The sequence below is a fragment of the Saimiri boliviensis genome, chromosome 1 (assembly GCF_048565385.1).
Source record: "Saimiri boliviensis isolate mSaiBol1 chromosome 1, mSaiBol1.pri, whole genome shotgun sequence".
NCBI classification, from domain to species: domain Eukaryota; kingdom Metazoa; phylum Chordata; class Mammalia; order Primates; family Cebidae; genus Saimiri; species Saimiri boliviensis.
In genome coordinates this window covers 201,815,824-201,839,604 of record NC_133449.1, presented here as the reverse complement: position 1 = coordinate 201,839,604, position 23,781 = coordinate 201,815,824, and the positions used below count along the sequence as shown (strand labels likewise).

The 23,781-nt window shown below is 40.5% G+C and overlaps 1 protein-coding gene across 1 annotated transcript in view; it reads right to left on the bottom strand.

Annotated features, from left to right (window-relative positions):
* Positions 1 to 13,869, bottom strand: part of FBXL17 (F-box and leucine rich repeat protein 17) — a 533,735-nt gene extending 519,866 nt beyond the window's left edge. Inside the window, exon 1 of the mRNA XM_039469518.2 lies at positions 12,450 to 13,869. Within this exon, the coding sequence (XP_039325452.1) occupies positions 12,450 to 13,451 (1,002 nt within the window). The 5' untranslated portion in view covers positions 13,452 to 13,869. The remainder of the gene's footprint in view (positions 1 to 12,449) is intronic.
* Positions 13,870 to 23,781: the final 9,912 nt, after the last annotated feature.

The following is a 23,781-nucleotide window of genomic DNA, read 5'->3' as shown; positions in this document are numbered from 1 at the left end:
AGAAAGAGTGATAAACTTGAGAATATTTTGAAGTTTTACAGTTTGACCTTGGAGCCATGTGAACTTTTTATATGTGATTTAAGAAAAAAAGAAAAAGAAATCATAAGAAAGGTGCTTTACCTTTATGGTATCTTTTCCAAAATATCCATAACCCAATCTAATACTAAGGAAAAAATATATACAAAATGTGGAACATTCTAAACTGGATCAAAATTCCTCAAAAAATTCAAGGTCATGAAAAACAACAAAAAAAGACAGAAATTATTGCAATCCAGAGGAGACTAAGAAAGAATTACAACTAATATAATCCAGTTAGATCCTGGGACAGAAAAGGACATTAATCGAAAAACTGGTGAAAACCACATAAAGACTGGAGTTTAACTAACAGTAATTTACCAATGCTGACTTCATAGTTTTAGCAAATGTACCACAGTGTCAGAAGAAAATAAAATTAGGGGAAGTAAACTGGTGTGAAAGGAAAATAAGTCTCAAGACCCCAAAATCACTAAGCCAAAGACAAAAGTCAAAGTAGAAACTGCATCAGTTAAGTCTGTCTCCCATTTTATTCCTAAATAAGATAGCTATAAGGATTAAAGATAAATAAATAAAGCTGTATACTTCCCTTACAATTTGCCTACAAGGAAATTCTCTGTAGACCTCAAGATCTTGACCCTAAAGCAGTTCTGGTGAACTTCACCCTGACCATGTAAATTGATAGCTTCTCGTCACAGATGAGCGACAAATAACAGACAGAACTCAGTCATCCCTCTGCTCATCTGAGACAAATGCATATATGATTGTTTCCTCTGCAGTACTGTTTATGTAAAAAGGCAGGTTCACTAAGTCAAACTAAGACATAAGTGATTATTCCTCTACCCCTCTCACATGTAAACTATGTATTTAGTGAAAGGCTGATAAGACCCAAAAGAATGAAACCTTTTATCTTTTAACTACCTATAACCGGGAAGCCCTGACTTTGAGCCTGTCATGCCCTTCTGGACTGAACCAATGTATATCTTATGTCTCATGTCTCCCTAAAATATACAAAACTAGGCTGTGCCCCAACCACCTTGGGCACACATTCTCAGGATTTCCTGACAGCTGCATCACAGGCCACTGATCACTCATATGTGGCTCAGAGTAAATCTCTTCAAATATTTTACAGAGTTTGACTGCTTTCATCAACACTGGATAAGGAACATAGGGGAAATCTCTATACTATCATTGCAATTTTTCTATAGATCTAGAAGTATTCCATGTGAAAACATCATATACTTTAAATATATATAATAAAATTATTCCAAAATAAAATCTATTTTAAAAAATAATTTTTAAAAGTTACATCATAAAAAGATGGTTAGGGTCAGGTGAGGGCCAATACAAATCTTGGAAAATTAAAAGCTACATCAACAAATACCATGTGTGGGCCACACTGAGATCCAGAAATGAACCAACTCTAAGAAGATAATCTGAGACAAATAAAACTGAGCCCCAATAATATTAAAGGATTATTAAATAATATTAAACACTGAAATAAATGTGAGCTATACATTTAAGAAAGACTAATAAAAACAAGATAATTATTTACCCAATTATTCCAGTTCAGGGTTGCAAGTGGCCAGAGATCAGGGCTCAACGTAAGAACTAACAATGGACAGGACACCACTGCAACACAGGACACACATACCCTCACTCATACTGGGACTATCTAGATACATGCACATCTTATACACAACCTAACGTACACAGCTTTGGGATATGGGAGGAAACCAGAGTACCCAGAGAAAATACATGCAGGCATGGGAAAAATATGCAAACTCTACACAGACTGTGGCCCCAGCTAGAATTTTTTTTTTCTCATCGACATTATAACAAAATGATGTTGAACTGAATAAAGGCTATCAGTCAAGGACTTGTGATACAAAAATGATTTCAATCACAACTATGACCTAAAATGACTTACCTCTATATGGACAAAAGTTGTAGACATATAAGCTATAATCTCTATTATGTTTAAACCTTGAGCTTTGGGAAAATAACTGCCTGTTCCCTTCACAACCACTGTTTTTCCTCTAACAAGTCTAGTGAGAAGTATAGAATATCATAAAAGTGGCCAGGCACAGTGGCTCACGCCTGTAATCCCAGCACTTTGGGAGGCAGAGGCAGGCAAATCATAAGGTCAGGAGTTCAAGACCAGCCTGGCCAATTGGTGAAACCTTGTCTCTACTAAAAATACAAAAATTACCCGGACGTGGTGGTGCAACTCTGTTGTCCCAGCTACTCGAGAGGCTGAGGCAGGAGAATCACTTGAACATGGGAGGTGGAGGTTGCAACGAGCCAAGACTGTGCCACTGCACTCCAGCCTAAGCAACAGAGCAAGACTCTTATGTCAAAAAAAAAAAAACAAAAATCATAAAAGTCACTAGCGAGTTTGTCTACAATGCCAGCAAACATGTATTAAGCCCATACAGCTTTTCACTTGCAGTCATACAACTAAAATACCTGGACAATATACTAAAAGCAATGACCTCAAAACTCTAAAAAGTTAATAACAAATAGATTGTGAATGGGTGCCAAAATTTGAAGAATGGCCAATAACAAGGATGAGTTTCCCGGGTTTTTTTTTTTCTTTAATCCCCTAGCATAGAATTCAGGGTAGTCCCTGTACAGAAATGCACAGGACGTACAATCAACAAAAATTTAGAGAAAAAGCTATCTTTCTGGACAAAGGACCAGGAAAATGGGCCTCCACAAGACAGAGAATGTGAGAAGAATCCTCATTTTTGGTTTTCCTTTCTTCTCCTTTTCTCTTTTCTCACTACTGGCTATGTCCCAAATGCTCTGTCAGTAGCAGACTCCAAAAGTAAACCCACCATTCTGGCCAAAAGAATTGGGGAAGAGAACTCTGTGATTCCACAAGTATGCAAGGAATTCCCACTACCTTTGCTTAATTTTATCACAAAAGCAGCCCAAGACGCAAAACTACATAGCAGCACAGGTGGTTGTATCTCTGAGAGAAACTCCATCTTTCTAGCCAGTTAACCAAATAAAGTTTTATTGGCACACAAAACATAAATGAATGTGTGCAACTACATGCCAATAAACATGATTTACAAAAACTGGCAGGGGATTTGGCCTGAAAAAGGCTAGTTTGCTGGCCTATTCACAAGAAAAATAGAAATGAAAAGAAACTGCCCATGAGGTAACCTAGACATTGGACTTACTAGACAAAGAAAATCAACAATTTAAACATGCTCAAAGAGCTAAAGAAAACCGTGGACAAAGAACTAAAGGAAATCATGAGAACCAAACAGAAATGTTTAACCAAATGGAGAATATTAATAAAAAGTAGAAATTATGAATAAATCTAATAAGAATTCTCAAATTAAATTATACAATTACTGACCTTTAAAAATTTACTGCGGAGATTCAACAGATAAGAGCAAGCAAAAGTGTTATATAAATGAGCCAAAGATTATTTCTGTGTATTGGTCCCTAGGTTATTTCTTCATCACAGGATAAGAATCATTAGCTCGAGAGCCCACTAATAGCAAACTCAAATTTTTATACATCCCACCATGCTGCTGAGTGACATCACCTAGACCAGTAAGCCTGCTCTCCAATTCTCCTATCCCCCTAGGGGCTGCCTTGCCCTCTTCCACTTTGGGATGGTGGTCTACCTTGCTATAAAGCTTCTGCACAGCCTCACGCTGTAAAGGAATTTTCCTCTTATATAACACTGCCCAATTGCCACCTAATGAAGCTTGTTGTGTGTTACCACCTCTTATAATCATACCTCTTTCTTGATAAGCATCAAAATCCATTGAACCTCTCTAAGAAGAAAGAATCAGTAAACCTGAAGATAGGCCAATTGAAATTACTGAGTCTGTGGACTGAAGGAAAATGAACAGAACATAACATACCTGTGGAACACCACCAAACATACTAACATACATATGACTGGAGTCACAGAAGGAAGAAAGAATTCAAGAGGCCTAAATATTTGAAGAAATAATCCTAAAACTTTCCAAATCTGATGAAAGACATGAATCTAGCTCATAAACTCAATGAATTCCAAGCAGGATAAATGCAAAAAGATCCACATTCAGATGTATCATAATCAAATTGTTGAAGACAAAAATCCAAGAGAGAATCCTGAAAGCAGGAAGAAAAATGCAACTCATAAAGAGGTCATTTAATGTGATTAATGACTGATTTTTCACCGGAAACTATGGAGACCAGAAGGCAGTGGGATAACCAATTCCAAATGCTGAAAGGAAACTGTTAACCAAGAATCCTCTATCTTGTAAAACAATCCTTTAAAAATAAAGGCAAAATAAAGATCTTTCCAGATAAACAACTGAGGAAATTTGTCACTGGTAGGCCTCCCCTAAAAGAAATACTAAAAAGAGTCCAACAGGCTGAAATGTAAGGGCATCAGACAGTGGCTCAAAATCACTTAAGAAATAAAGGACACCAGTAACAGTTGGTATTTACATAGGTAAATATAAAAGTGCATATTAATGTGTTTTTGGTTTGTAATGACTCTACTTTCCTGATTTAAAAGACTACATAAAACAGTAATTATGAATCTATGTTGATTAGCACAAAATACATAAAGGTGTAACTTATGACAATAACAATAAATATAGGAGATAAGTTTTTGTATACCACTGAAACTAAACTGGTATTAATTCAAACTAGATTGTTACAAAATATAGTGTTAATTATAATCCCCAGGGCAAATACTAAGAAATAAACACATAATCATTTATTATATTTTATCTATACATATATATAATTCTCATATACATAATCCTCACATTATATAAACATAAATATATATAGATATATCTATATATTCAAATATGTATACTTACATATCTATATATTTATGTTTATATAATATATAACATTATATAAATTGTGTTTATAATATATAACAATTATATAATTATGTAAACATAAATTATATATATTGTTTATATAAATTCAAATATAAATAAATACGTAATGTGAGAATTATATGTATAAATGAGAAGGGGATCAAAATGGTACACTAGAAATACCTAACAGAAAAAACAGCATCAGAGGAATTGACAAAAAAAAATAAGACACAGAGAAAACAAATAATAAAACAGTAAATGTCTTTCCTTATCAGTAATTACACTAAATGTAAATGGACTAAACTTTCCAGTTAAGACACACAGGGCTAGTGCCAGGCACAGTGGCTCACACCTGCAATCCCAGCACTTTTGGGAGGCTGTGTTGGATCACTTGAGCCCAGGAATTCAAGACCAGCCTGGGCAATATGGCAAGACCCTGTCTCAACAAAAAAAATGACAAAATTATCCAGGCATGGCGGTGTGCACCTATGGTCTCAGCTACGTGGGAGGCTGAGGTTGGAGAATAGCCTGAGCCCAGGAGGTTGAGGCTGCAGTGACTTGTGACCATGCCATGGCATTCCAGCCTGAGCAAAAGACTGAGATCCTGTCTCAAAAAAAAAAAAAAAAAGACACAAGGAATGATAGGATGAAATTTCAAGACACAATCCAATTATACACTGTCTTCAGGAGACTCACTTTAGATCCAAAAATATATACAGATTGAAAGTAAAAGCATGGAACAATATAAAGCAAAAACTGACAGAATTGAAAGGAAAAAAAATAAGAGAGTTCTGCATTAATGCTTGAAGACTGTAACACCTCACTTTCAATAATGGATACAACAACCAGACAAGAGATGAACAAGGAAACTGAAGAACAAAACTTAACTGGGCCTATCAGGTATCTCTAGGACACTACACAAAACAGAATACATACTCTTCTGAAGTGCAAAGAACATTCTCAAAAACCATATATTAGACTACAAGTCAAGTTTCAACAGATTTTAAAATATTAAACTCATACAAAGTATCTTTTCCAATGACAATGATTAAATTAGACATCAGTAACAGAGGCCAGGAAAAGCAGCTCAGGCCTATTAACTACAACATTTTGGGAGGCCAGTGCAGGTGGATCACTTGAGTCCAGGACTTTAAGATGAGCCTGGGCAACATGGCAAAGCTCCATCTCTATAAAAAAATACAAAAATTAGACAGACGTAGTGGCACATCACCTGTACTCCAAGGTACTAGAGCGACTGAGGTGGGAGGATTGCTTAAGCCCAAAAGGCAGAGGTTGCAGTAGGCCATGATCACACCACTGAACTCCAGCCTGGGTGATACAGTGAGACTCTGTCTCAAAAAATAAAAGAGAAGAGAAGAGGGGAAGGGAGTGAAGAGGAGGGGAAATCACTAACAGGAGGAAATCTGGAAATTTTACAAATACATGAAAATTTAATAATCAACAAGTAAGAAGAACTCAAAGAATATTAGAAAATAATTTGAGCCGGGCGCGGTGGCTCAAGCCTGTAATCCCAGCACTTTGGGAGGCCGAGGCGGGTGGATCATGAGGTCGAGAGATCGAGACCATCCTGGTCAACATGGTGAAACCCCGTCTCTACTAAAAAAAAAATACAAAAAATTAGCTGGGCATGGTGGCGTGTGCTTGTAATCCCAGCTACTCAGGAGGCTGAGGCAGGACAATTGCCTGAGCCCAGGAGGCGGAGGTTGCGGTGAGCCGAGATCGTGCCATTGCACTCCAGCCTGGGTAACAAGAGCGAAACTCCGTCTCAAAAAAAAAAAAAAAGAAAATAATTTGAAATGAGCGAAAACAAACACTTATAGCAAAATGTATGGGATACAAATACAAATAACAACATTTAAAAAGAAGAAAGATCTTGAATTGGCAACCTAAACTTCTACCTTAAGAAACTTTAAAAACTCAACACAAACCAAGCAGAAACAAGGGGAAAAATAGAGCTACAAATAAAATATAGACTAGAAAAATAATAGACAATCAACAAAACCAAAAGTTTATTCTTTAAAATGATCAGGCTGCACACAATGGCATCCCAGCACTTTGGGAAGCCAAAGTGGGAAGACTGCTTGAAGCCAGTAGTTTGAGATCAGGATGGGCAACATAGCAAAACCTTGTCTCTACAAAAATTATTTAACAAATTAACCAGGTATGCACCAGCATGCCTGTGGACCCAGCTACTCAGGAGGCTGAGAGGAGGGAAGGTCACTTGAGCCCAGGAGTTTAAGGCTGCACTTCCATTTACATAGCTATGAGCTATGACCATACCACAGCACTCAAGCCTGGGTGACAGAGACCCTATGTCAAAAAAAAAAAAAAAAAAAAAAAAAAATTAAGGCTGGACATGGTGGCTAAGACCTATAATCTCAGAACTTTGGGAGGCTGAGGCTGGCAGACCATGAGGTCAGGAGTTCAAAACCAGCCTAGGTAACATGGTGAAACCCATCTCCACTAAAAATACAAAAATTAGCTGGGCATAGTTGTGCACACCTGTAATCCAAGCTACTCGGGAGGCTGAAGCAGGAGAATTGCTTGAATCGGAACCCAAATAACTGTATACTACTAAATTGGTGAAACAGATGACAAATTCCTAGAACACAAGCTATAAAAACTGACTCAAATGAAACAGAAAATCTAAAAAGATGTACACCATGTAAAAAGATGGAATACATAATAAAAAACAAAAAACTTACAACAAAGACAAGGACCAGATGACCTCACTAGTAATATGCTTAAATAAGAATGAACACCAATCTATCTTAAATTCTTCCAAAAATGAGAGGATGGGATAATAGTTCCTAACTCATGCTATAAAGCCAGGATACCTGATACCAAAGCCAGGCAAAGAAATCTCAAAAAATTAGAGACCAACATCCCTTATGAATACAGATGTGAAAATCTTCAATAAAATATAAGGAAACTAAATCCACAGTATACTAAAAGGATTATATATCATGACCAAGTGGGATTTATCCCAGGAATACAAGGATGGTTCAACATATGAAAAAAAATCCGTGTGACAAACCATATTAATAGAATAAAGGTAAAAAACAAAAACATGATCATCTCAACTGATGCAGGAAAAAGCACTGGACAAAATCCAACATCCTTTCTTAAAATATTCAGAAATAAACTTCCTCAACCTGGGAAACAGCATCTACCAAAGTCCCTCGTTATCATTATATTTAATGGTAAAAAAATAAAAGTTTTTCTTCAAAACCAGAAACAAAACAAGGATGCCTGCATCATGACTTCTACACTGTACTGGAGCCTCTGGTCAGGGCAATTAGGCAAGAAAAATAAATAAAAGGCATCCAAATTGTGAAGTTGGAATTAAAATAGCCTCTATTTACAGATGTCATGATCTTATATAGATAAAATCCTAGAGAATATGAAAATTAATTTTAGCACTAATAAGCAAATATTTTTATATACTAGCAATGACTCATCTGAAGATGAAATTAAGAAAGCACTTCCATTTACAATCGCATCAAAAGGAATAAAACTTTTATAGCTTCCATTTCTTTATTGAAATTTCCAATTTGTTGGGTAAATGTCATTATATTCTGTAATTATTTAAATAGTGCTTCCTTTCTTTTGCCATGTTTATAATAGTTTCAAGTCTATGCTAGGTCTAATATCTAGGCTTACTCAATTTCTATTAACTGCTTTCTTTTTCCCTTAGCATGGGTCACATTTTTCTGTCTCTATATGTTTCAAAATTTTTTGTTAGAAATTGGACACTTTAGGTAACAGTGTAGAATTTTATATTTCTGAGCCTTTTAACATGTCTGACCTTATACTGTGAAATCTGTGTTCTGAGCAGTGTGAATACTTCTGTTTAGTTTTTAATTCACATATATATGTTTTATTCTGGCTTTCTAGGGAAGTTATCCTGTGTCTAAATAACTTAGTTTTCAGCTATGTGTATGCCAAAGATATGCTCAAACAGCTTGAGCCTGCTCTTCAATCTATGTGTGGGTTAAGAAGGGCACATTCAAAGCTTAGAGAATTCTCATCTGCCTTGGCCCGTGCTCTCAGTTAGACAACCTCATGTCTCCCCTACACATGTGCAGTTTCACAATATGCCAGGATATGTGGAGAGATTATCCCTTTATGGTCTTCCCATTTCCACGGTCTGCCTTTTAATTTATGGCTAGTCTTCCACTCATCCCATCTGGCCCTACAACCTTAAACTAGCAAATATATGATTTTTCCTTCTTTTTCCCTACAGAGTTCACAACATTTTATTGACAAAGGTTTTTACTCATTGCCCCAAATTGAATCAGTTCTCTGGCAGCAAAGCTGTTGGTTTTCCAAACTACACTTCTTGCCAAAGGTGCTGGGGCAAGAGGTCACAGTAGGAGCCCATGCAAGAATGCTGCAGACGTGGGCTATTCTTACCTGAAGCTCTAACAGTTTTCCTAAGAATAAATGTTTCTCAATTTTTTTCTTTGCTTTTATTTGATTTCCAGAGTTCAAACAGTTTTGGGCAATTTTGCCAGTTTTATACTTTTTTGTGTGTGGAAAGGATTCACCAAACTCTTCATGCAGGCACAGATCAAAGTAAATTTCTTGTGGATATTTTTATGCTCATCCTCCTTATGTTACACATGAGAAAATAAAAACTTAGGGGCCTAGATCATTTTTTAAGGTTAAAGGACTATATGGTCTTGAAGGGCTAATTTGTCAGTTAACAATCAACACGTAGGCATGGTCACTGGAACCAAGCAGCATCTTGTTTCAAACATGCTATTATCGTCTTTGAAGGTTAGTTTCCTTTTTTATAAAAGTGAGACAGCTGTTATAAACCAACGATCATTGACTAAATCCAGAAGTGTTTTTGCTTATCCAAGTGAAGAAATTTAAGATGTGGGTAATAAGCATAAAATAGGATATTTTGCCAAAGCTAAACAATTTTTTAAAGAAACTATTATATTAAAACGCATTTTTGACTGCTTTAAAGCACATCATATTTATTAACCTATATAGGGGAGAAACATCCTTGTTGATATTCAGCCACAAATCGGCCTCTGATGTAACATATAGTTTAGTTTTTCTCCTCTGCCATACCAAAAAAAATTAAAAACACCACTGGGCAAGCACGGTAGCTTTCCTCAAAAACATCCTTTTAATTCTTAAACATCCTCACATTTCTCTCCAAAATTCTACCTGCCTCATTTTGGTGTTTTTTTGTTTTTATAGCTATAGTAACTTCCTAGTACAAAAGAAGAAGCAAAGGCAATACAATTATAATACCTATGGACCCACTACCAGAACAGGGCATAATTTCGAAGAATGTTTTCCAATAGTGATGATGGACTTGTGCCTCTTTCTGCAACAACTCTTCTAATATTAGAAAAAAATAATTGTCATAGCTCCTTAAGTCTTCCTTTCTCCAAGTCAAACAACTCTAGTCTTTACCTGAAGCAGAGCCAAAACCCTTTCACCACCACAAGGCTCTACCGTGGCTCAAACTCCAGTCAGAATATGGACATTCCTTAGAAAGGTCTCTTCGTGGTATGGCATATTACCCCAAGTTTCAGCCCAGACTCTAAACACCTAAGCACATATTCGTTCGTAAGTATTTACTGAGTGCTAGGCACTGCGCTTAAAGGAGGAGACAGAGCAACGAACAAGATATGAATCCTTAGTCTCTGCCCCCAAAAACTGGGGTTGGCAGACAATGAACAATCTCTAATTCAATTCATCCCAGATAGTACAACTTACTTCGTGCTGAATATCACTAGGACCATGAGACTCAGAAAGAGAATCTTTATTAGAGTTTTCTAATACAAAAAATAGAAATCTACATAACATGTCCAAATACACACAATAGGGCAAGCCCATGTAATTCCCAAATGTCCTTTAGACAAAATTTCAACCATCCACAGGTAAAAATATGAAAAAGAACAATGCAGTATTAATAGAATAAATTTATTTTATTCTATTAGAGTTTATTATGAGATGTCCCTCCTTTTTTTTTTTTCTTGGTATTAAAATGTTTTTTTACTTCATGAAATAACGGTTTAAGTAGAAGGTATCTGGCTTTGTTCTGGTTCATTCCGAAACAGTCTTACTTGTCAAATAAGAAGACAGCAATCAAACTTCTACACCAAAAATTTGTTGATAGTTTATTTACGCATATCATCCAGTGATTTAAAGGACTCAAGAAAGTTTCCTTTGTCCTAAAATGCTCCTCTGCACACAAAGAGTAAGCAATTACTCTTCCAACAAGTATATCACCATAAGAATTAGATTATGACATCCTGACACAAGGAAATGTAAGTTTTCCGTCTCTCTTGCTGTATCACTCACAATAACATTAATATCACAGTAAAACAGACCCAAACACAAAGTACTGTAAATATGCAAAAAGTCTAGTCAAAGAAACCATATTGGTGACAATAACAATTGTAATTAATTAAAGTTACTTCAGTTATATTAAAAGGAACCGAATTCTTATCAAGGTTATTTATGGCTAGTCTCTAGCATCATCCACAATGAAAATGGTTTATATTTATTAAGCTCCAGAAAGGGTGGGGTGAGAGACGGCAGAAAAAGAGGAAAAAAGTTAATAATAACTTAATAAAAACTCTATTACCTAACTAAGGTTGTCACTAGCATTGAGAAAACTGCAAAATATGGTAGTTGCAAATGACACAAATTTCATCCAGGACACCTACCTCTACTCACTGGTCTCCCAACAAAAAACACATCTGTGCTTACCTCTGGTAATCTGTATGCTTCTACGTAAGGGTTAAAATGTAGGAGGGCATTACAACATAGTAAACAAAGGAATTTTTAAATCAGGTAATCTTAAATTACCTCGTTCAAGACCTAGATCTGCCCTTTACTTTCTGTAAGTGACCTTGCACAAGTCATTCAACCACTTCAAGCCCCACTAGACTGTCAGCTCCACAGGAGCCAAGACCACTTCTTCCTGACTCACTACTGTAAACCCTGCTCCACGACACGGAGAAATCAGTTTCTTCTTGTATAAAATAAAGATATTAACAATACTTATCTCGCAGCGTTAACTGGATAAATAAATGGGATATTGTATATATAAAGTTCTGGCGCAGCGCCTGATTATGGTAAATGCTCAATAAAAGTTAACTGTTTGACATTAACTACCAGCCATTAAACCTGAAAGTAAGGTTTGAACACTTCCAAATAGCCTTTACCCACTAAGTATAAATTCCTCAATTGATTAAAAACAAATTTTCCCCCCCACAGAATGCCTGCGAAGTTTCTAAACCACTGGGTTGGGATTCTAATAACAGCTGAACCCTGAAGGGTGGGTTATAGAGTCAAGCTACTAAGACATTCCACAGACTCCAAGTGTTCATACTTCAAAACACAGGCCATAGGCAGCGGACCCACTGGCTGCCCGGCCTCCCGCCCGGACTCCCTCGGCTGTCAGGGAACCCCCTCCTCCGCGCTTAGGGGGAGGAGAGAGAAAGCCTCGGAGGCGGGGGCCGGGGGTGGGGGAAAACGAGCATCCCTGCGCCTCTCGCCCAGACCCACCTTGAGCAGGATGGACGGCGGCAGCTGGTTGATGTCTGGGGTTTCGGGGGGCGGCTCCCTGTGACAGTCGCAGGGGTTTTCGGGGGGCTCCCGACAGTCCGCGTCGCCACATTCACGCTGCTGCTGGGCGGACGAGGGGGCGGTGCCCCCGACTCGGACAACGTCCCCGCCAGCCTCGGTGGGGGCACCTTCGGCAGTGGGAGAAGAGGGCGGGGGGCAGAGCGGCTGCTGGGGCTGCTCCTGACCCTGGCAGCAGCCGGCGTCGGGGGGTCTGGGCGGCGAGGCGCCTCCCCCGGCAGGCCCTCCCCCGCCGCCGCCGCCGCCGCCGCCGCCGCAACCCCCGCCGCCACAGCGGGGCTGCTTGCAGGGGGTGCAGGCGGGGACCCCGGCCCCCTTCCGCTTGCACACCATTTCGTGGGGCGTAAGGGGCTCGGCCGGCGGCGGCGGCCCCCGGAAGAGCTGCACAGCGGCGGGCGGCCCCAGGAAGCGCACCGGCCCCAAGCTGGCGAGGAAAAGGCTTCGGCCCTGCTGCTCCCAGGCGGCGGCCGCAGCCAGCCCCAGCTCTTTGCAGCAGGAGGCGGGCGACGAAGCCGAGGCGGCAGCGGCGGCGGCGGCGGCGGCCGAGGATAGCAGGAAGCGGCGGGCGGCAGCGGCGCAGTCCTCGGCGGCCAGGGCCGCGTAGCGCCGCGCCAGGTGCTGAGAGGAGGAGGCGGCGGCAGCGTAGGCCCCGTCCCGCGGCGGCGGCGGCGGCGGCGAGAACGGCGGCTCCTCCTCTGGGCCGGCGGGGGCGGGCGCGCCGGGACTGTGCACGATGAAGCAGAGCATGCAGGGCCCGCGGAAGAAGCAGTCCCGGCTCCGGGGCGCCGCCGGCTGAGGGGGCACCTTGGCGGGGGTCCGGCGGGGCAGCCTCAGGAGAGGGCGCCGGCGGCGGCACCAACTGCAACAGCGAGGCCTCTTCTGGCTCGGGCGGTTACGCGGCTCCTTCGAGAGAAGGTGGCCCATATAGAAGGCCCCGAGGAGGGGCACCGGGACGGGAGGGAGGGAGGCCCAGAGAGGCGAGCTCCCGGCAGCGGGCAGGCCGCTCGCTGGCTCGGCCTCCGGCCCGCGGCGGGGTCGCCCGTGCTGCGCACACACACGCACACACGGGCACACACGCGACGGTGGGGGGGTGGGCGTCAGCCGCGGGCCGCCGGAGTGCCCGAAGGGGGCTACATGCTTTGCCCAGGGAAGCCGGGAGAACGATGGGCGCGAGCTTTAGGGACGCCAGGGAGGGAGGGAGCGAGCGAGCCTGCCGGCTAGGCGACCGGTCGGGCCCGGTCAGCCGGCTCAGTCAGTCAGCTCCGCGGCGGGGGCAAGGCCGGGTCCCGCTCGGACCATTTTAACTGCGGCTCCGCCGGCGGCGCGCGCGCCCGCGACTCTGCTGAGAGCCGCAAGAGCGCGCGGCCCTTGCCGGCAGGGGGCGGAGCCAGCTGCGGCGGCGCGCTTGTGGCGAGGACGCCGGCGCTCGGCTGCTCAACCTGGACGGCTACCACACAGACACTGCGAGGAGGAGGCCGGCCGGCGAGGGCGCGGGACTCTGGGCTCGCGGTGGGGCGGCGCACGCCCCTCCCTCCCGCCGCCTAAGGCTTTTCCGAGCCTGCTGGGCGTGCGCCGCGTTTCTGAGGCGGGAGGAGACACTTCCGAGCCTGCTGTGTGACATCCGTTTACACAGCCGCGCTGACGTCTGGAGGTGTAAGTTCAAGAGCTGCCATTGGCCGGGAGCCCCTCGGCTCTTCCCCTCACCTTCCACCCCCGTCACTACTCCTGACTCGGAACCTGAGGCCCCTTGGAAGCCCGCTCAGCAGGTTCCGCCGGAAGGGCCGGTGCGGGCGCTGAGCGCGCCGGGGCCGGAGTGGCAGATGCGCGGCTCCTGGGTGATGCGCACCCAGGTCCTGTGAGGGCTGGATTGGTTGTGCCGCACCACTGTTTCCCCACTTGTTTTCGTACTTGTTGCGTACTACTGCCTTTCCACAACTTTATTTCAGAATGAAAGCAGATAACAAATTACCCATACACAGCTGAAGGATAAGCAGCTTCCTCATCCAGTGAGCCATCCAACACCCAGGCTACAAAGCTGTAGATAGCTTCATTATCTGCACGCTCGGAATCCTGTCTAGTCATATATTATGTATGTTAAACATGAAGGTGCAGTGCCTGCTGTGTGACAAACCTTGGCGGTCCCGGTTAGAAAGAGTAAATAGCTGTGCAGGCAATCCTTTAGAAGCTTTAACAATATCGAGGTTAACTTTCACGAGGGAAAAATTGGAGGCGGCAAGTGCCGATGGGAATGAGCCACTCTAATGAGAGAAATGAGGGGAGAAGGTGGAATGAAGAGTACTTTAGGAAGGATGCTTTTCTTCATTGTGATTACAGAGAATGAGGAGAGGTGGATAAAGGATAGATACAGATAGACGGGTGTTTCTAGCAGGAAGGTGAAAGAGGTTTTTTTTGGTTTCTATTTTCCTTTAGATAGAGTTTGGTTACCTGCCGAAGGGTGGAAGTTTCAGGTGTTTAAAAAAAAAAAAAATCTGCTAAGGATAACTTGAGAGTTAGAGTGGCCAGCCCCACTCAGCTTCCACCCAAACGTGCTATCAAATATTTGTTAATTCTGTCCTCTGTCAGAAATGACTTTAGTCTTAAGTCTGTCACTTTCAGGTATCCATTTTTCAGAGCCTAATGACAGTGATATGGAATTCCAAGAACCCTGGAGGCGATACATTTGTCAAAAGGTCAAAAGGTTTCACGGACATACTGTCAAATGCATTGCCTGAACTACATTTACCTGCAGATAAAATCCACATAACTTTCATCCATTTGCCTGTAGTGTATCTTCCTGGGCCCCAGGGCAGTGCTTGAGGCCTTTTAATAGATCCTTTGACATCTCTACCAGGCTGCACTTTACCAAAGGCAAGAGTATTATAAAATCTTTTGTTACTTTATGTCAAAAATGTGAACCTGTCAGAACCAGTTGTAGTGGTACCCATCATTCAAGCTACAGTAAGGGAGGCTGAGGGATGAGGACCACTTGAACCCAGTTTGCTATGATTATGCATGCGAATAGCCACTATACTCCATCTTGAGTAGCATAGTGAGTCCCAGTTTGATTTTTTTTTAAATGTAACCTATCTATTTCATATAAGTTAAATGCACATCTGCCCTATGAGCCAGCAGTCCCACATCTAGGTATTTATCCAGAGAAATAAAAGCATATATCGATAAAAAGACCTACAAAAATATCCCTAACAACTTTATTCGTGGTCACCAAAAACGACAAACTGCCCAGATGTCCATCATTAATAAAGCGATGTATTCATCTAATTAGATACAACTCAGCAACAAAAGAAAAAAACATGGATGAGTCTCAAAAACTTAGGATGATTTGTACTTTCTGGAGGTGAGGCCCTCGAATCTCTACCTGATGATAACAAGTTCCCTATATGATTCCTGTACAGACAGCCTGGCACCATGCAAACATATCAGAACTACACGTACCATCCAACTTCAGCTTTTTGTTTCTAGAGATGAAGCAACCGACTCTGGGACTTCTGAAGTCGTTGCCAAAATTTACAATATTTGTTTTCTTACTCCCAATTTCTAAACCATTTAGCCACAAGCAGATTGTCTTTGTTCTACCTATTGGACTCTGCAGACAAATAATACCTGTTTTTTATAGTTAAGATATTTTGCGTGTCTGTTCTTATCACCCAACATCATCATACCACTAGTTCTCTACCATTATCAGGAGAGCCGCAATGAGTTTTGGAACTCAGTACCCTAAATAATAGTACAACTATTGTAAATGTTAAACATAAAACATTATGAATAAGAGTCATAAATTGCAATTATAGGGACAAATGTAGCAGCTGATGGCTTTGCTAGTTGGGGGACAGAGGGAGCTGGGTTGCAGTGGGAACCAACCCTGGACAGCCAGGAGCTGGACTAGCACTATTAGCTCTGCATTTGCGGTACTGGCAGCTGTCTTGGCATTCTCAGTTCTGAGTGTTTTATCAAGTATAAACAATCTCACAAAACATCACTATCAGTTATCGTCACTCTGTGACTATAACAGACAAGACAAAAATAAGCCCCCTTCATAATGATGTCTAAACACAGCAAATACAAGAACAGTCTCTAAACCACAGAAATGACCATACATTCTGGTTAATATAAGTCACCACTACTTCTTGACCAATTACAGCCTTAGTCTTGCTCCATTCTTCCTGCCTTCTAGATAGCAAATATTAAAATATTCAATTACAGGATTATCTGTTTCCTGCCAGCATCCAATCCAGAGCAAAACCTTGACACTTCCCCAAAATCACCTAACCCAAGCTGTAATGTTTTGCACAACACCAATACCCACTTATGGAAAGTGCTCCTGCACCCCCACCCCTTGCAACAAGTCATTCAACCCAGCTTCGTTTGACTCTTGATGTTTTCCTGCTGCTCTTTAGCTGAAGGGCATTAGCATTTGTTATAATCAAATGTCACCAGCCTATCTAAAGTTACTCCCTCCTTTGCCCTTTCCTCTTACCCTGTTTTTTATTTATTTATTTATTTATTGTAGCTCATTATCATGTTTTGAAAAATTTTTGGTTTGTTCCATTATACCATAAGCTCCATGAGGACAGGAATTTGGTTCAGTATTCAGGAAGATAATCAGGCTACTATGTAGAAGATGGACTAGAGGAGAAAGAAGCTCTTGGAAGGAAGGCCAGTTACAGTTGATCTAAAGGTTAGTGACAGGGCCTTAAAAGTATGAATTTAGGGCCAGGCATGGTGGCTCACACCTGTAATCCCAGCACTTTGGGAGGATGAAGTGGGCAGATCACCTGAGGTCAGGAATTCGATACCAGCCTGACCAACATGGTGGAACCTCACACAACTAAAAATACAAAAATTAGCTGGGTGCAGTGACGCATGCCTGTAATCCCAGCTACTCAGGAGGCTGAGGCAGGAGAATCGCTTCAACCCCAGAGGCGGGGGTTGCAGTGAGCCTATATCGTACCATTGCACTGCAGCCTGGGCAACAAGAGTGAAACTTAAAAAAAAAAAAAAAAGAAAATAGGAACTTAGACATTCTGAGAATAATGAAATAAGGTTGTTATTGAGAAACTTTTCTGATGGGAGTTGTCAGGATTTAATGAATTCTTTCTGAACTGGATAGAGGGAAGAGAATGATGGATATAGGGAGAAAATGAACACCCAAGTTGTATGTTTTTATGACTTATTTCAATGAATGACTTACTGTGATGAAATAATGGATTCTATAATATAAAATAGTTAAGTATTTGAATAGTATAACAACCTAGGTTAGATTTGAGTAATGACATACTGAGATTCACACTGAAAACCAGTATAGAAATTTAAAATGTTGCAAAACAGGTAAAAAGAAACGTTTTTCTTTCTTCTTTACTAACATAGTTTACACTCACTTTGAAATTCACATTTTCTTATAAAAAGACAGCCTGTGTAAAAAGTTTTCATGCTTGAAGTTGGGTAATGGTGGTTGTGGTAAATAGCTAAAACATCCTATAGCACCATTTGTCAAGGAGAACAAAGTTCTCGTGCCGTCGATCCCAATAATTGTGGTAAATGTGATGGATGGCCTAGAAAGGCACTCTGAGGGCAGAAGACATTGTCTTATGCATCTGGAAATCGTGGAACACCCAGGTGTTCAGTAAATTTAATTCCATGTTGTTTTTTGCTAAAACACTCAAGGCCAAAGATGATAGTGAAAACAGGTTTCCTGAGAATTCCCTTCAGGAGGACAATCTTTACTCCTGAATAATTTGTTTCAGACATGACATGAAAGTTCAGCTGTTTCCTGGCCTGTTCTTCCCTCAGCTCAGCTCTTAACTGATTCATTCTGAGTTTCCAGATGATATCAGCCCTGATATCACCTCCTGTCATGAGAGTTCTTCCCTAGTTATTCTGTCACACTGCCCTGTTCATTTTCTTCACAGCAGTTACCACAGTCTGCAGTTGTAGTATTTCTGTGTTAGTTGACTATCATACCCATCAGAATTAATGCCTACTTTGTTTACTCTCAAATTGCCAGTACCTCAATTTGTCAATCAACTGAATTTTAAAGGCAGATTTTCAGAGGATGAGACAGGAGGATCACTTAAGTTCAGGAGTTCAAGACCAACTTGGGCAACATAAGGAGACCCTATCTTTACAAAAAATTTAAAAATTAGCCAGACATGGTAGCTTACACCCATAGTGCCAGCTATTCTGGTGGCTGAGGTGGAAGGGTTACTTGAGCCTGGGAGGTGCAGGCCACAGTGAGCCATGATCTTGTACCACTGCACTCCAGAGCCTGGGTGACAGAGAGACCCTGTCTAAAAAAGAACCAAATAAATAAATAAAGGCATATTATCCACATAATCAAGTGAACTCTTAAAAAGAGGGTCAAGGACAAGTCAGGGAGATTCAAAGCAACAGCAGATGGTTTTGTTTTGGCCTTGAAGAAGTAAAGTTTCATGCTGTAGAGAGGCTTTTGTGGCAGAAGATGGCAGTGGCCCCTAAGAATGGAGAGTAGCCCCTAGGCTGATGGCCAGCAAGAAAGCAGACTTTCCCTCCTACAGAATTCTTAATTCAGCCAACAACTACATGAGTTTGGAAGAATACCCAGAACTACAGAAGGGAGCACATTCTGGCTGACACCTTGATTTCAGCCTGGCGAAAACCTGAGCAGAGAACCCAGCTGAGCCCATGCCAGGACTTCTGACTTACAGAACTATGAGATAATAAATGTGTTGTTTTAAGTCACTTTGTTTCTGGTAATCATTTGTGTATCAAATGTGAATGTTTTTGCATGGAATAAAGCATATATTCAAATAGAGTCCTATGAATACCAAAACTTGATGTAGTTTTAATGGCAGAAATCAAATTATCGATTATCTATAACTTCAAAGATTAATTGAAGCTCATGAAGTGAAACAACTAATCAGAAGTTAATACATGCACAGACTATTTGTTGTTCTCCCACTTTTACACAAATTAGATAATTGAGGCAAAGGTATGGGCTTATTTTTTGCTTAAGACTCACATATTTATCTTTTCCTTAAATAGAATTAATGTGATACAAAGATGTTCAATGGTTTATATAGTCCTTCAATTTTGTGTGTGTCTATATTCTATAATTAGTATTTTCTCATTTTCAACTGACAGAAACAGTGCCTATAGAAAATAGAAATTACACATCTCTCCCTAATAGTAAGTATTTTTCCTCCTAAATTTATTTTTTTCTCCTTTTTTTTTTTTTGTTTTCTTCTTTTTCTTTTCTTTCTTTTTTTTTTTTTTTTTTTTGAGTTGGAGTCTCACTTGATCACCTAGCCTGGAGTGTAGTGGTGCGATCTTGGATCGCTGCAACCTCTGCCTCCCAGGTTCAAGCAGTTCTGCCTCAGCGTCTCAAATAGCTGGGATTACAGGCACTTGCCACCACACACAGCTAATTTTTAGTAGAGATGGGGTTTCACTGTGTTGGTTGGCGAGGCTGGTCTCGAACTCCTGACCTTGTAGTCCACCCACCTTGGCCTCCCAAAGTCCTGGGATTACAGGCGTGAGCCACTGTGCCCAGCAAAGTTTTGTATTTTTAGTAGAAACAGGGCTTCACCATGTTGGCTAGGCTGGTCTCAAACTCCTGACCTCAAATGATCCACCTGCCTCCCTGAAGTGCTGGGATTACAGGTGTGAGCCAATGTGCCTGGCCTCTTCCTAAATTTAATAACATTGTATTTCTTATTATATAATTTTTAAGTGGTTACATACTTGCACATTATAGCCAGATAATTAAATCTACTTTTAGTGATTCAGAAATGACAAGTCACCTTCACAACTCTGTGTGTCAAGAATTTGTGGTATCATTATAACGAAATGTCTATGTCCCAAACTTGTGCGCTCTACCGTGAGTCTGATGAGTAGCAAGTTGCCCCTTCCTAATTCATTCCCTATATCTGGAGATAAAATCATGATAACCAGAATCCAGAAACGGGAAGGATCGAAATAACCATTTAAGTTATATGTAATCTCTCTTGAGGCAGGTGGGCAACAGAGGAAGGGTGGCAGGAGTAGTGAGGCAGAGATCACTCAGATCAGAGCCACTGCAGGTGGCTGTCACCTATCTATCTGATATTGCTGGGTTTAGTATTTCCTCCCCCACTTTTTTTTTTAAACCTTATTTTGCTCCTGTGGAAAGTAATGAAGCACTGGTCTTTGTCACCACTCAGGGAGTGGATAATTTTCCTTAGATGTTGAAAGGGATGATAAACAACCTTTTTTTTTTTAGTTGCTTTTTCTTTCTAAAAATGGAAAGCTGGAGTCATACCTAAATCTGAAAGCAGTGGACAAAATGACTTAGGAATCTGTTCTCTGTAACCTCGTAAATCACATAAACTCCGTATTCTGGCAGGACACTTTATCAACATATCACTAGTGTGCTTAGGTTTTGATTCTGTTCTACATGCTTTTTAATTATACATCATCATTTATCACATTTAGATTATTGTATGTTGTTCATCACACCTACAGTACGTTTTCATACAAATGTATCAACCATATTTAGGGTCCATTATTTAGGGTTCATTAGCTCCTACTAACTACATGTTAAGTAAGATAAGGGGACAGGTATTTTAAAATATTATCTGTACCCAATTGTTAAAGCAGATAGAAACATCTTTTTTTTTCTTTCTGTTTTTAGACAGGGCTTCACTCTGTCACCCAGGCTAGAGTGGGCAGTGGCACAATCATGGCTCACTGCAACCTCAACTTCCTAGGTTGAGACAATCCTCCCACCTCAACCTCCTGAGTAGCTGGGAATACAGGCAAGCACCACCATGCCCCACTAACTGATTTTATTATTTGTAGAGACAAGGCCTAACTATGTTGCCCAGGCTGGTCTTGAACTCTTAGAGTCAAATGATCCTCCCGCCTCAGCCTGACAAAGTGCTGGGATTACAGATATGAGCCACCGTGCCAGGCCTGAAACATAATATTCTTAAATTTGTTTGTTCAGCAACACTTGGTATTAAGTCAACTCTTCCATCCTCAATTGAAAAATGAGAATGAGTAAAATATGGGTAGTAGGATCTTTTGCTCCCTCCAGGGGAATTCATTTTGTAAGCTTGAGAACCATTATCATGGGTAGTATGCTGTCCTTGCTAACTTCTTTTCCTTTCAACGCTGCTTTATATCATCATTTAAATCTTATTTTGGAAAAGAGAGACAGTGTGTTTGTGTCTTGGGAAGAGTACTAAGAGGCAGAAACTCTTGCAAATTCCGTTGTTTTGCCAATGATTTTCCCTGGTAAATCAATATATTTCTTTTCTGTTGTCTTCAACATTTGTAAAAACTTGACATCTCTAAACATTAATGAATTAGGTCTAATTTGAATAATTAAAATCTTTATTGAACTACAAATCAAAGATGTTCACTGCTGAGTTGTCAATAGGTAACAACTGCAGATAGGTGCTCTTTTCATGTGCTGTGGATCCAGCGGAACTCTATTTTAAAAATTAATATAGCTGTTTTCCATGTCAACCATGAAATGATAAGTAATATCCTCCCCATCATTTTTATAAATAAAAAAAAGAGGAAGATTTACTTTGAAAGTCTTAAGAGGCCTAAAATGTGTCACAATCTTCACTGGAAAATTTTGTAGAGCACATAGTCATTGGTAAGAGATGAGAATCCATAAAGAACTGCAAGAAAATGTGTTATTTCTAAAGGAAGTTAATTCTGAGAGAAGTTAGCCCTAAAACCTACTTTAAATTGCATTGCTTTGTTTCATACAGTTTCATCTACTTTCATTACTATCTAGCTTTCTCTCACCCCTGAAATGTCCCATTTCTGACTGTTCCTTTACATTCCAATCTATACCTCAACAATATTGAGATATGCTTCTTAGTGTTTTCTCATGGATATAGTTTTGGGGAGTAGTCTGTGAAGAAAATTAATCCTTTTCAGGCACATTAAAGGAAATATTTGCTAATATCAAGTTGGAAAATAATTACTCTGAAAAGAAATTTTGAAGGAAGGTTTTATGGGTAAAGAATAATTTCTGGAATAAAATGAGAGCATGGAATACATTTTTTTGAAAAGCCACCATTTTTTAGACTACGTGAGGTATTCATATGCATATATGTGTGAAAGAGAAAGTGAGGATGACAGAAATAGAGCTCCTCATTTCTACTATCATCCATAATAATTTTCAAGGAATTCCAAATGATTTCCTAACTCAGTATTGTCTTTTGGTAGTGAAACCATAATATACAGAAGTGAAACCATAATCCACAGAAGTAAAACAAACAAACAAAAAAAAATCCATGTTAGGGAAATTCTGGCAGCCTTCTGAGTAGACTGAAACAAGCACTGAGGCTTGGTTTTATTTTCTCAGCCAACAGAGAAAAAGCTTGAAAGGGGAAAACAAAGACAATGGAGAAATGACTTCAGTATTTCACTGGAGTAGAGTCCTTCTAATAGCAGTCAGCTTAAAAACTATTTCTTCTTGTCTTAGAAACAGAGTTCAACATAATTGTTCATGAGAGTAATGCAAACTAAAGTCATAATGAGACACCATCACACAACTATTTAGAATGGCTAAATTAAAGAGTGACATAGCAAGTGTTGGCAACAATGTGAACCCACTAAAAATCTGATAGAGTGGCCTTGAACTCCTGGCCTCAAGTGATCCTCCTGCCTCATCCTCCCAAGATACTGGGTGATAGGCATGAGCCACCACACCCAGCCAGACTCTCATATGCTGTTGATGAAAATGCAAATGGTATATCCACTTTAGGAAACATGTTGCCAGTTTCTTATAAAATTTAGCCTACATTCCCCTAATCTCAATTTTAGCTGTTTACCAATGAGAAATGAAAATATGTGTTAACACAAAAGCTTGTATACTGATGTTTATAGAGGTTTTATCCATAACTGTCAAAACATGAATACCACTCAAAAATATTTCCACTTGTAAATGGATAAACTTTGGTACATCTACACAATGGATAATCTCAAAACAAATACGAGAAGTAAAGGAAGTACAATTCAAAAGGCTACATACTCTATGATTTCCTTTATATAACTTTCCTAAAAAGACAAAACCGTAGGGATAAAAAATAGCCACCACCACACTCACCTAATTTTTTTGTATTTTTTGAAGAGACATGGTCTCACTGTGTTGCCCAGCCTAATCTGAAACTCCTAGACTCAAGCAACTCTCCCAGTTTGGCCTCCCAAAGTACTGGGATTACATGCATGAGTCACCATGCATGGCTGACATATTTTT